Source organism: Terrapene carolina, unplaced genomic scaffold (assembly GCF_002925995.2).
Source record: "Terrapene carolina triunguis isolate 2854851 unplaced genomic scaffold, T_m_triunguis-2.0 Scaffold67, whole genome shotgun sequence".
NCBI classification, from domain to species: domain Eukaryota; kingdom Metazoa; phylum Chordata; order Testudines; family Emydidae; genus Terrapene; species Terrapene triunguis.
Window position 1 is genome coordinate 11,969,662 of NW_020664418.1, and position 12,013 is coordinate 11,981,674.

The window sequence follows — 12,013 nt, forward strand, 5'->3', positions numbered from 1 at the left end:
GTGCCAGGTGCAGGTTATGTAAGTTTGTTTAATTTACTATAAAGAAATGCTTAGTAATTAGTGTCAGGCCCGAGACATCGATGGCCGGGTCTAGAGGTTGGAGCAGGAGTCAGAGTTGGTAATCAAGCCAAGGGAGCTGGAATAAGAGTTAGAGAGTTGCGCCAAGGATCAGAGACAGATTCAGAGACCGGGGCAAGGATCAGGAACAGCTCAGAAAAGCAGGAACCAGGAGCAAGGCAGGAAGGCAGGGCTCAGGAGTGAGGCAAGATGACAGGGTCCAAAGTAGCAGCCATAGAGAGCCCAGTTTTATGGACAAATGCCTGTGTCTCTCTTTGGGTTTAAATAGGAAGCCCTGACCCATCAGAGTTCATGGTGCTCCTCCAATCAGGCCCAGGGAACCCCTCCCTGATGTAACTTCAGATTTCATGGTTTCTCCTACTCAGTTAGTTAGCAGCAAGCTGCTGGGTGAGAGCGGGGTGGCACTAGTTGATGGGAAGCCGGAAGCTCTGGGCACCTGGGTTCAGGAACTGTGGAGTCATGATAGTTAGGGAGAACTGTAGCAGTGAGATGAGAAGAAAACCTTGAAGATACCAATGTTCAACTCCAAACTGCTTCATCTGGCTTTAGCTAAGCTCCAGATCACTTGTTTATTAGTGTATAAAAACACAAGGTTTTTAGGGGGTTCTTTGTCAAAGCTTTTCCTTAACCCTCTGGAGTCAGGTCATGATGGGAAGGTGTCACCTGGATCTGATCCTGCTATACGTATTTTGGGCAATACATATAACTGTATTGTTGCTATGATATGGTGTAGCAGTGCATATATGCTTGTATTTTTATTCTGGATGTAATCAACACCAGGTGGCCTTTAGACTAATAAAGGAATGCCTGTGTGAAAACTAAGTTGCGATAAACCTTAGGAAAACTATTAGGAAAATTATTTCCAACATCTCACATCCCAGATGAGTGCCCTGACCACCAGGCTATCAGCTATTCTGGGTTTTGACCATAAAATCCATGCTTGACCTGAGCAACCTTTCTCAGTGAAAGTTTCGTCAAGCCCAGGACATTCCTGCAAACAATTTTGATTTCAATGAATCAGCGTTTTTTGACAAAAAACTGTTTTGTCAAAATATTCCTGACCAGCTTTAATTATGATAGTTTTTCATGACATGCTCACATGATATTTTTTTCAGCCAGATCCCTGCCTCATTCAGTGAATGAGCAATTATTTAATATTTATGTTTATCCTCCTCGTTCAGCCTCACATAAGAATTCTATGGCAGGCATAGAATCCAGTTCTCCAAGATGGCATTCAACTGCCTTGCCTACGACACCATCCTTTCTATTTCTGCAATTCCCTGCCTCATGCACTACACACCTTCCAACTTCTGCAACGAATGACGCAAGGATCTACAGACAACAGCCTTCTTCACTGCACATCACTGTTTCACCCTCAGAGAACCTTCCATCCTGTGCATTGAATGAGGCAGGGTCCCATGGAAAATGTAGTCTGTGATCATGTCATTACAGACTGTATCACAGTGCATACTCACAAAGGGGCTGAACTGAGACTGCATGGGCACAGTTAATTCTGGCATGTCTTAATTTTTGAAGCTTGACTTTGCAACCTTTGTGTTCTTTTAAAATAGGGGGGTTTGTTTGTTTGTTTGGGATGTAATTTCCTAGTTAAAAAAACACTGAAAACACAGAAATTCTATCACATGCAACCCTATTGTCCCCCAGACTGGGTCAGCAGCAGGATGTGGACTTTGAGGTATACAGCACTCTGTTAACCCCACTAGCAGTGGCCTGTAATTGGCAGCAGTGGTGGGTTGTTATCCTCTGTGTGGATTAGCCATTAGAAGGTTATGAGTGTAACACTCTGTATCTCAAGGGAACACCCTACATGCCCATGTTCATCCTTATAATATGATTGTGTGGTATCCAATGCAAAGTTTGTCATGTCAGGTGTCTTCAGAAGGCTCATGATGCACTGAACATTGTTATAGTAATGTTATAGCAATGTTATAGGCTGAAAATGTGTCATGGCTTAAAACAAGCCCAGGAAAAACTCTCCAGGAACAGAGGGGCAGTTCACACCTCATCAGGGCATGTATGGGAGAAACCCAGCCCAGCCTCACAGGAACTAAGGACATTGGCCTAGTCAGCAACAAAGGATCTGTTGGACTCTCAAGTGAGTCACCCCCCTTCCCTTGGTCAGTCAGGGACTACGATGAGGTAATGCTCACCTGACCCTGATTTGGGGGGGGGGCAAAGCCAAGAAGGAAGAAAGAACATGATAAAAGGGAGAGACGTTTGCCATGCTCTTCCTCTCTCTTCCACCTACATCTACAGACATCACCACCAAGCGACTGAAGCGCTGATCAAAGGGGGGAGCCTGGTTGAAGGGGAACCAGCCAGTCTGTGGTGAGAAGCATCTAAGTTTGTAAGGGCACTGAAAGTGTTAAGATCAGCTTAGAATGCGTTTTGCTTTTATTTCATTTGACCAAATCTGACTTCTTGTGCTTTGACTTATAATCACTTAAAATCCATCTGTTGTAGTTAATAAATGTGTTTGTTTATTCTACCTGAAGCAGTGCGTTTGGTTTGAAGCGTGTCAGAGACTCCCCTTGGGATAACAAGCCTGGTGCATATCAATTTCTTTGTTAAATTGATGATCTCATATAAGCTTGCAGCATCCAGCAGGCATAACTGGACACTGCAAGACAGAGGTTCCTAGGGTTGTGTCATTCGGTTGCATAATCCAAGCAGTTTACATGCCAGAGGCTGTGTGTGAACAGCCCAGGAGTGGGGGTTCTCACAGCCAAGCAGGGTAAGGCTGGCTCCCAGAGTCAAGGATTGGAGTGACCTAGCGGATCACCGGTCCAGATAACACGAGGGGAACTTTACAATGAGCCACTCACTTTGTTGATGGGTTTCAAAGGTGTTTGCTAACAGCAGAGGAAGGGTGAGACTCAGGAATCCTGGATTCAATACCAGTTTCTGGAGGGCAAAGTGCTGTAGTGGGATAGACTCTTTCATCCATGTACCTTCAGCCCATGCATGTCCCCTTGGCTCCTGACCCACTCTCTTTCTGCTCCTATGCAATCCCCACCTCTACCCTGACTCCTGCCTGTCTGCTGCTATACAAGCTCTTACCCAGCCTTTGGGTTCTGCCTTCCTGAATCGGTTCCTATCCCCCTCACCCTCTGGCTCAGAGGCGGCGGAGGGGGTGCTGAGGTTTGGGACTAAGGGGTGTACACCAGGCACAGAGGGAGCTCTGGCAGCGATGGAGGGCGGGAGAACAGGCACTCGCCTCAGAGACACACGGCAGGCTGAGGAAGCGGCACGCTCAGGGTAGCTGTGGTGGCATGATGCCCCACTCCCATAGGCAGCACGTGAACTCCTCCTTCAGGGAGGCTAGTCCCACAGCCATGGCCCTTCTGCCCGCCCCCCCCTCGCCGGAGTCACAAGCCCCGCACTGTGGCCGGAGGAGTCCCGGCCAAGCTTCCCCAGGAAACATTGCACCTTTAACATAGAGTCATAGGGCCAGGTTCTGTTCATTTTTGTTATGGGGGTTTAATTAATGTTTTAAAGTTACTATTAGTTTGGTGTCTGACAAGCAAAACTGAGTCACCAGCAAAAGAACTCCGAGCCCCAATTACCATTAATGTCATGTGACTTACAACATCCTGCAACCCTACCCAACCCGCCCAATAATTCCTCGGCTTTTCATGCTCCAGTATGTAAGCAGCAGATGTTGGCATGGAGCTTGCTGTGGTCCAATGTATCTAATCAGCCTTCAGATCCCAAGGAACTACACCAGATAGACAGACATGCCTGCACACCCAATGGTATTGTGATGTGCTGAGCTGCTTTCCAGGATGCCATTCACACGTTACAAAGTCACTGTCACATGCTGCAGGAGGCAGCCCCTTGAAGGCCCACATTCAGACTCGGGGGGGGGGGGGGCTTGGTGACTGCCACCACCCTGGTAAGACATGGCTGTACTCTGTGGCAGGCATTGTGCATGATGCTTGGAGTGTGCACTCCAGCAGAGCTCCTTCTCTCACCTCCGCTGCTCACTGTACAAAGGCTGGTTCCTGTCTCTCTTCTCAGCACACAGACTTAAGTGGAGCTATATAGCAGCTGAACATCCATCCCTCGTTCTTCTGCAGAGAGGCAGCACAAGGCCTATGGATCTCTTCAGCCCTCAAAATAGAATTTACATGAAATGTAACTGGGGTCTTCAGTCTGTGACAGCCATTGCACAGGGGAGCTTCCCGCTAGGTGAATCGTTTGCTACAGCAGTGCAAGCTACACTGGCAGGGTCCTTCATTTCTTCAAAAAGAAAACCCCAAGCAATTCCCATACCAGGAAAACTGACAATTGACAGTTAAGGCTGCAGTCACGTTATCTAAGTACTAGAAAGAAAATCCACATCTTAATACCCGGGGTGGGAGTCACAAAGGGGAATAGTTAAATATTCAGTGGGCCAGACAGTGAGAATGACTCTATAGCCCAGTAGCTATAGCACCCACCTGGGAAGAGGGAGACCCACATGCCAGGCCCTTGCTCCAAAGAATATTCAACAGAAAGCACGCTCTGTGTGCCTGCCCATCTACTGAAACTTAGGCACCTCAAGGACTTTGGCAATGGACACCCCAGGGTTAGGTGGTAGCTGAGAAGGAGTTTTGTGAATGCCAGTGGCGCCTAAATGTTGGACCTAGGCACCTACAGTGGCAGTTAGATGCCTAAGTCCCCCTTGTGAATCTCACCCACAGATGCCTAAAACCACTCAGACACTAGAGAACACTAGGTTAAAGCATCCAGCTACATCAGCTGCATCCTGCAAACACTGTCATTTAGAACATAATAAAACCCTTAACTCTGACCCACGTTAGAACCAGGGGAAAAACAATGTAATAAATATGTTAAAATACATTACAATTACGTGCATTCCCAAAATGATATCAGAATGTGGTTTAGAGAACAATGAACATAATCCTCAATACAAAGATCAAATATATCCTTTAGAAACACAAATATAAGTTATTGTACAATTGTTTGTTGCATGTTCCTATTAGATAGAAAAGCCTAACACCATTTCAGAACCACATACTGAACACAGCTACACAGTCATACAATTTTACATTCGTCATTTGTTAATTCTTTGTAATATTTATACAGAGTTGAGGGAATTGTTTGCTTTTTTAACTGCATCTGTGGTTGTATCAGACGTGCCTGCAAGGTTCTTGGATCTCTTCACTTACCATTTCTTACAGTTTTGTCAGTGCTTGATGTAGAGTAGACATTTGAGTATTAAAGTGAGACTCTCAAAGCAGCTCAGTTGCCAACACTGGCTGTAAATGAATGACGTTTGTTGTTGGGGAATGTGATGACTCATGTCAGTCACACTGTCAGTGGACAGTAAAATCACCCCTCTGCAGAAGGCCCTTGTTTTAAACAGCTTATAGCTTTGCCTGTGAGTCAGATAACGCTCATTAGGACTCCCTGCTAATGGGATGAGAGGAGAAACCCTTTCAATAGCAGCCTTGACCATCTGGATGTGATCCACGCCAGACTGGAGAAGAGCTCAGACTAGAATACAGATTATGGGAGTTGTCTGGCTTCTAACTTGAAATACAGTCTGCTGATAGTGAGCTGAACTCCCCCACATGTCAAGGACAATCCTGCCCTGGGCCAGCCCTTTGCAGGGCTGAGCAGAGGCTGCTCAAGTCACTCTCATCGTTTTCCTCCGGCTCGCTGCATATGTTTGACTGGCTGCTACATTGCCAGCTGTGTCTGGGCTCTGCTCTCAGAGAGCTGGGCCCCTCATGGGCTGCATTCACAGTAGGGGCATCCTTGGGGCACATGGTGGCAGCAGCCTTTTGGCCCGCCATGCAGGATGGATTTGCAGAGCTTTTCTGACTGAACAGTTTTGCTAGCAGAGATTTCTGGAGGATTTTCTGCAGACTCTCGCAAGCCCTCTGCTTGGTGCCCAGCTGGGTGTAATGCAAATCCAACTGCAGCAGCACATCGGTCTGGGGGAAGAGCAGAGGACACAAAGGGAATCAGAGATGAAAACCTAAAGCAGGCTTCATTTCAACCACCATCAAGGGACCAAGGCTGGACTGGTTGCTCTTGGGAGCTCACTGCCCCCAAACACTGTCTGCAGCACGCAACTCTGGCCAGGAGACCCAGGTCACTGACAAACTTCACTGGGACAAATTCACTACTAGCTAACTGTGTTATTGCATCTGCTTACACTAGCAGTGAATCTGACCCACTATCTATCTACTGGACTTCCTGGCTTCCACTGAAATAAGCTCTCTTGGTGACAGGATAAGCTGTGCTTGGGATGTACCCTTTGTCACTCGCGACACATGTCAGGAGTTTGGCTAAGTGGAGCCAGGGGCTCTGTGGGAGGCTGCTCCTCTTATGGTGAGGATTGTGATTTCTTATAAAATTGTTGCAATGTTGTTGTTTTAAATCAGTCTTCTTGGCCATAGGTGAAGGCACCAGGGAAGACAGGTCTGGCATTAGGGTTCAAAATTAATTAAATATGGCACATTCTGGGGATTAAAAGCTGACTGACCTCAAAATGTAGTTGTTAATGGGGAACTGTCAATGAATGGGGGTGTTTCTAGTGGGATCTGTTCTTGGCCCATTGCTATTCAATATTTTTACCAATGATCTGGAAGAAAATATAAAATCATTGCTGGTAAGTTTGCAGATGACACAAACTGGGGAAGTGATAAGTAACAAGGACAGATCACGGATACAGAGCAATCTGGATCACTTGGTAAACTGGATGCAATGAAACAACATGCATGTAATACAGTCAAATATAAGATCATTTGTCTAGGAAGAAAGAATGTATGTCACACTTACAGAATAGGCAACTGTATCCTGGAGAGCAGCGACTCTGAAGAGGACTTAGGGGTTATGACAGATAAACAATTGATAAACAAAAGTGCAATGCTGTGGCTGAAAGAGCATATACAGTCCTTGGATCTATAAGTAGATCACTGAACAGGAGTGGGGAGATGGTAGTACATCTGTATAAGGCATTAGCAAGACCACTACTGCAATATTGTGTCCAGTTCTGGTATCCATACTTAAAACAAACAGATGTTGGAAGGGGTACAGAAAAGATCTACAAGAATGATTCAAGGTCTGGAAAACATACCGTGCAATGAGAGACTAAGGGAGCTCAATCTATTTACCTTATTGAAGCAAGGGATAAGAGGTGATTTGATCACAGTTTATAAGGAGCAGTTTATAAGGACGGAGTGCTGAGGTCTAATAGATGGGCCAGCACTCTGATCACTGTAGCTGCACTTAGTTTCTCCAGCGACGGTCGATTGAGGAAATAGGGAGGAATTAGCTAATCAGACGGGGAAGCTGGGTGAGTTAAGGGACTAATTGGCCCATCAGCTGACTAGCTTGATAAAAGGCAGGGTTAGCAGGGAAAAAGCGGAGAGGACAGAACTAGCTGTGCTCAGACTGAAGGTAATCCCAAGGAAGAGAGATCTCTTTTCCTCCCAGGACCCTGATGAATAGAGGTTGATTGTTCTAGGGTCATAGGTATTAGAATTGTGGCATTGCCCTGTATAAGTGTTGGTGGAGGGGACTTGAATAAATTACATGGAGTAGACACTGAAAGAAGAGAGTGTGAGCTGTTTCTGCAGTGATCAAGGACTGGGGGGATGTACACCCCATTATAAGTGTGGGTTTGTCTGGGATTTGTATGGATTCCCCTGAAGGGGTGACTGAATATTTTTGGGGGGGAGTTGGTGTGAAGGCTCAGCATCCAGACACAGAGCAGACTCTGCCGTGGTTGGCTGAGGAGCAGAAAGAGCTGCAAAACACTATGCAGATGTAACCCTTCTGCCCGTCACAGTTAGCAGCAACAGGGGTCGGGTTCAGTATCTAGGGGGTTCCTTTTCAATAACACAACGCAAAACCATCTTGAGCCCCCACTCAGTGACCTGGGACAATTACGCCTGGGTGCCTCCAAGAGGCAATACTTCCCCTCTCGCAAGCACAGACTCTGAGTGTAGCAAAAGCTTTTTAATAAAGGAGGGAAACAATGTGGCATTATGTGGGGAAACACCACAAATAGGATTCATAACACAAACCATGAGCAAAAAACCCACCCTCAAGTAAGTGTCCTTTTCCCCTCAGGGTCTTAAGTCGAGCAACCCAACAGTCACCCCACCCACAGTTTCTGTCCTTGGTCAGTGCAGCCCCAGAGTGGTTCTTGAGTCCAGCAACCCAAAAGTCAACCCTCCCACAGTTTCTGTCCTTGGTCAGTGCAGGCCCAGAGTTCAGAAGTTCATCTGCAAAAGTTTACCTCCCAGCCTGAGTGGAAGGAGGTGGAGGGGAGAGAAGGAACAGGGGCACCTTACATGCTCCACTGCGTGGGTCAATGGCCAATTGCCACACCTCTCCATGGGGTTCTGCTGCAGTCTTCACCACAAGCCACGCGTCTCCACCAGCCGCCCCCTTCCCCCCCATTTAACACAGCTCTCAGTGATTTCAGCTGTTAGTAGACAACCCTCTGTGCTGGCACACTCAGAACCACTAGCCAAAAGTAGGTCTAATGCTTAGACCTAGAAACCAGTGGTTTCAGCTCTGCAGCACCTAACAAGACTCTTAACAGAATCAAAATTAACTCTGTTATTATACTCCAGAGAAGACAGTATCAAGATGGTGTTTAGAACCCCCATGGCCAGGTACACACACCTGTCCCCCAACCTCTCTCAATTCACTGGGCTTTGGAACCCATGTCTCCTCGCGATATAGTTAGTATGGCAACACCCATTTTTTCATGTCCACTGTGTATATACACCTCTACCCCGATATAACGCTGTCCTCGGGAGCCAAAAAATCTTACCACGTTATAGGTGAAACTGTGTTATATCGAACTTGCTTTGATCTGCCGGAGCGCACAGCCCCGCCCCCCCGGAGCGCTGCTTTACCGCGTTATATCCGAATTCATGTTATATTGGGTTGTGTTATAACACAACCCAATATACCTCTACCCCAATATATATACCTCTACCCCAATATATATACCTTGGGGTAGAGGTATATATATTCCTACTGCATTTTCCACTGCATGCCCATGAAAGCTTATGCTCAAATAAATTTGTTAGTCTCTAAGGTGCCACAAGTACTCCTCATTCTTTTTGCTGATACAGACTAACACGGCTACCACTCTGAAACCAGTTGGTACAGAAGTTAGTAAGTCCCAGTGCAGAGGCTGGGAGTCATAGCCCGGTTGTGACTCTATGCAAAGTGGGCCCAACTGATGATCTGGACTCATTCCTGGTAACAGGTGAGAGGGTAGCCACTGGAGTCAGATGGGATAAGGAAACGTGGGCCCTCCGGGTGGCACTCTATCTCACTGGGAAAACTCTGTGGCTTAACGGCCCTGAATAAGAAACAGGCCCAGAACTAAGATGTTATGAAGGCCACCATTTTAGACTGGGTGGAGCTGTCTGTTGAAAAATACCAGCAGAAATTTTGGGCCACTAGAGGGGTATGACCCAGGGCATATGCACAAAAGCGGACAGCCTGGGCTGCCCACTGGCTGAAGTCAGGTATTGGAACTGTGGGGGGAAATTACAGATCTGGTAGTACTGGACCAATTTCTCCTGAGCCTCCCAGAGAATACCAGAATCTGGGCAAGGAGGCACCAGCCCAGCATCCTAGAGGTCACAATTTAACTCTCCAAAGAGTTTGCAGAAACCAATTTTCCCAGAAGAGCCGTCCAGCTACTTATGGGTCTGGAGCCAGGGATGGAGGGGGTGGGAATTGAAAAGCCCCAAGAAGAAAAGGGAGGAAGTAAAAGGAACTCTTTCAGGGAATCGGGGACTAGTATGCTAATAATGTGGAAGGTTGGGACATAAAAAGCGGGACTTCTCCAGGATGCAATGCAGGTTCCCAGAGTTCTGTGGATGGACTGGGACTGTCAGGGGTGGGAGGAAAAGGAAAATGCCTACCGTCCCTATAAAGATGGGAAGAAGGGGGATTGTGGACACTGCCTCAGGATGCTCATTGATCTGGGGGGATTTAGGGAAGCCCCACTGGAGGCTCTCAGGGGATAAGGTAAAGTTAACATGCATTCAAGGGGAGAAGAAAGTGCCCAATGGCAGAGGTACCCCTGGAGGTAAAGGGGAAATGCAGATGGAAGCAGGTGGGAGTAATGGAGAGGCTACCCCATCTGGCTGCAGAGGGTATGGACTGAGCCCCTTCCCCTATAGAAAGAAAGCAAGTGGCCATGGCCCCACATGCTAGAAAAAGAAGCAAATGATGAATGGCCTGAGTTAACAGAATCAGAACACCCTACGCAGAATGATACAAGCCAAGGCAAAAATTGAACTGCTCCAGAGGAAAAGAGGGAGAAAAAGGGAAAGGCAGAACGAGGCTCGGGGAAGAAGAACAGCCCAAGCCCAAGAGTTGGACAGTCCCAGGTACCTGCATGGCAGAAAGGGTGAGGGGAGGAACCCAGGGGCCCGTTAAGTGGGACTAGGAGAACCAGAGGCCTTAGAGAAGGAAAAGAAAGGGGGACAACAACAGGCCCTACCCAGAGTCAAGGTGGAAGAAGATAAGGAGAGTGGGCCTGTAGGTGTGAAGCTCTGTGGGTGAAGACTGAATTATGGGAGCAATTTCTGCAGGTGGAGGATAGAACGACCCAGAAAAGGGACCCTACAAGACCAACGTGGGGCAAACGGGAATGTATAGAGGCAAGAACCTCCTACAAGGAGGGGTAGGTGCAAAAAAATCCCCAAACCCACTCTTAGGTAAAGGAGGGAGGTGTGTGACAGAGTGCTGAGGTCTAATAGATGGGTCAGCACTCTGCTCACTGCAGCCTCAGTGAGTTTCCCCAGTGATGGTCGATTGAGGAATTAGCTAATCAGATGGGGGGAGCTGGGTGAAGGAACTAATTGGCCCCTCAGCTGACTAGCTTGATAAATGGCGGGGTTAGCAGGGAAAAGGGGGAGGACAGAGCCAGTTGTGCTCAGACTGAAGCCAATCCCAAAGAAGGGAGATCTCTTTTCCTTCCAGGGCTGTGATGAACAGGGGCCAACGGTCATAGCGTAATAGGGTATTAGAATTGTTATATTGCATTTTATAGGTGTTGATGGGGGGACTTGAATAAATTATATGGAATGCACACTAAAAAAAGGAGACTGAGCAGTTTTTGTGGTAATCAAGGATAGGGGGACACATGCCCCTTTGCATTCCTATGCAGAGAAGGGACATCTGATGTAGGGGGCCTTTTAATCTAGCTGCTAAAGGAATAAGAAGATCCTGTGACTGGAAGTTGGGTCCTAAAAATTCAAATTAAAAATAAGGTGCAATTTTGAAACAATGAGGCGATTATCCATTGGCACCAGTTTATGGAGGGATTTCATGGAGTCTCCATCTCCTGGAGTTTTCACACCAAGTCTGGATGCTTTTGTAAGGATACACTGTGGTTCAGCTACAAAGTGTTGGGCCCTCAGGTAGCAGGGAAGAACCGGTCCCAGCACTGCAGGGCTGACTGGCTGAGGGTCTCTGGCCTATGCTAGACAACAGGTCAGATTAGATAACCATAATGATCCCTCCTTCTGGTGTTTATCACTCAACCTCTCTGAATGAGCAGCCTCGTCCAACTATGGGATAGGTAAGTGTCTCTTGATGGAATTAAAAATTTTTGTAAGCCACTGGAGATGGGCCTGGTCTTTGCTTGTGGCCCGGCCATCTGTCTGAAACCGAAAGGCCTGGGGAAAACATGTTCTCTGGCCTGAGGCTAGAAAGGAAGTGTGAGCAAAGGGGACAGATCTTTTGTGGCCCAGCAGTGAATTGCCCCGATATGAGCAGTGTTGGCTTGGTCATTAATCTGCCACAGGAGAGTTCAAGGCCCAGGGAGAGGCCGCTGCACCATGGCCATATCTGAGCCAATATTTCCCTTCACACCCAGTAACATGGGTCAGGAATGCGTGAGGATGATGGAAGT

General features: G+C 47.3%; 1 protein-coding gene across 1 annotated transcript in view; it reads right to left on the reverse strand.

Annotated features, from left to right (window-relative positions):
- Nucleotides 1-5,351: 5,351 nt before the first annotated feature.
- Nucleotides 5,352-12,013, reverse strand: part of LOC112113969 (mucosa-associated lymphoid tissue lymphoma translocation protein 1-like) — a 59,938-nt gene continuing 53,276 nt past the window's right edge. The window contains exon 14 of the mRNA XM_024210456.1: nt 5,352-6,044. Within this exon, the coding sequence (XP_024066224.1) occupies nt 5,682-6,044 (363 nt within the window). The 3' untranslated portion in view covers nt 5,352-5,681. The remainder of the gene's footprint in view (nt 6,045-12,013) is intronic.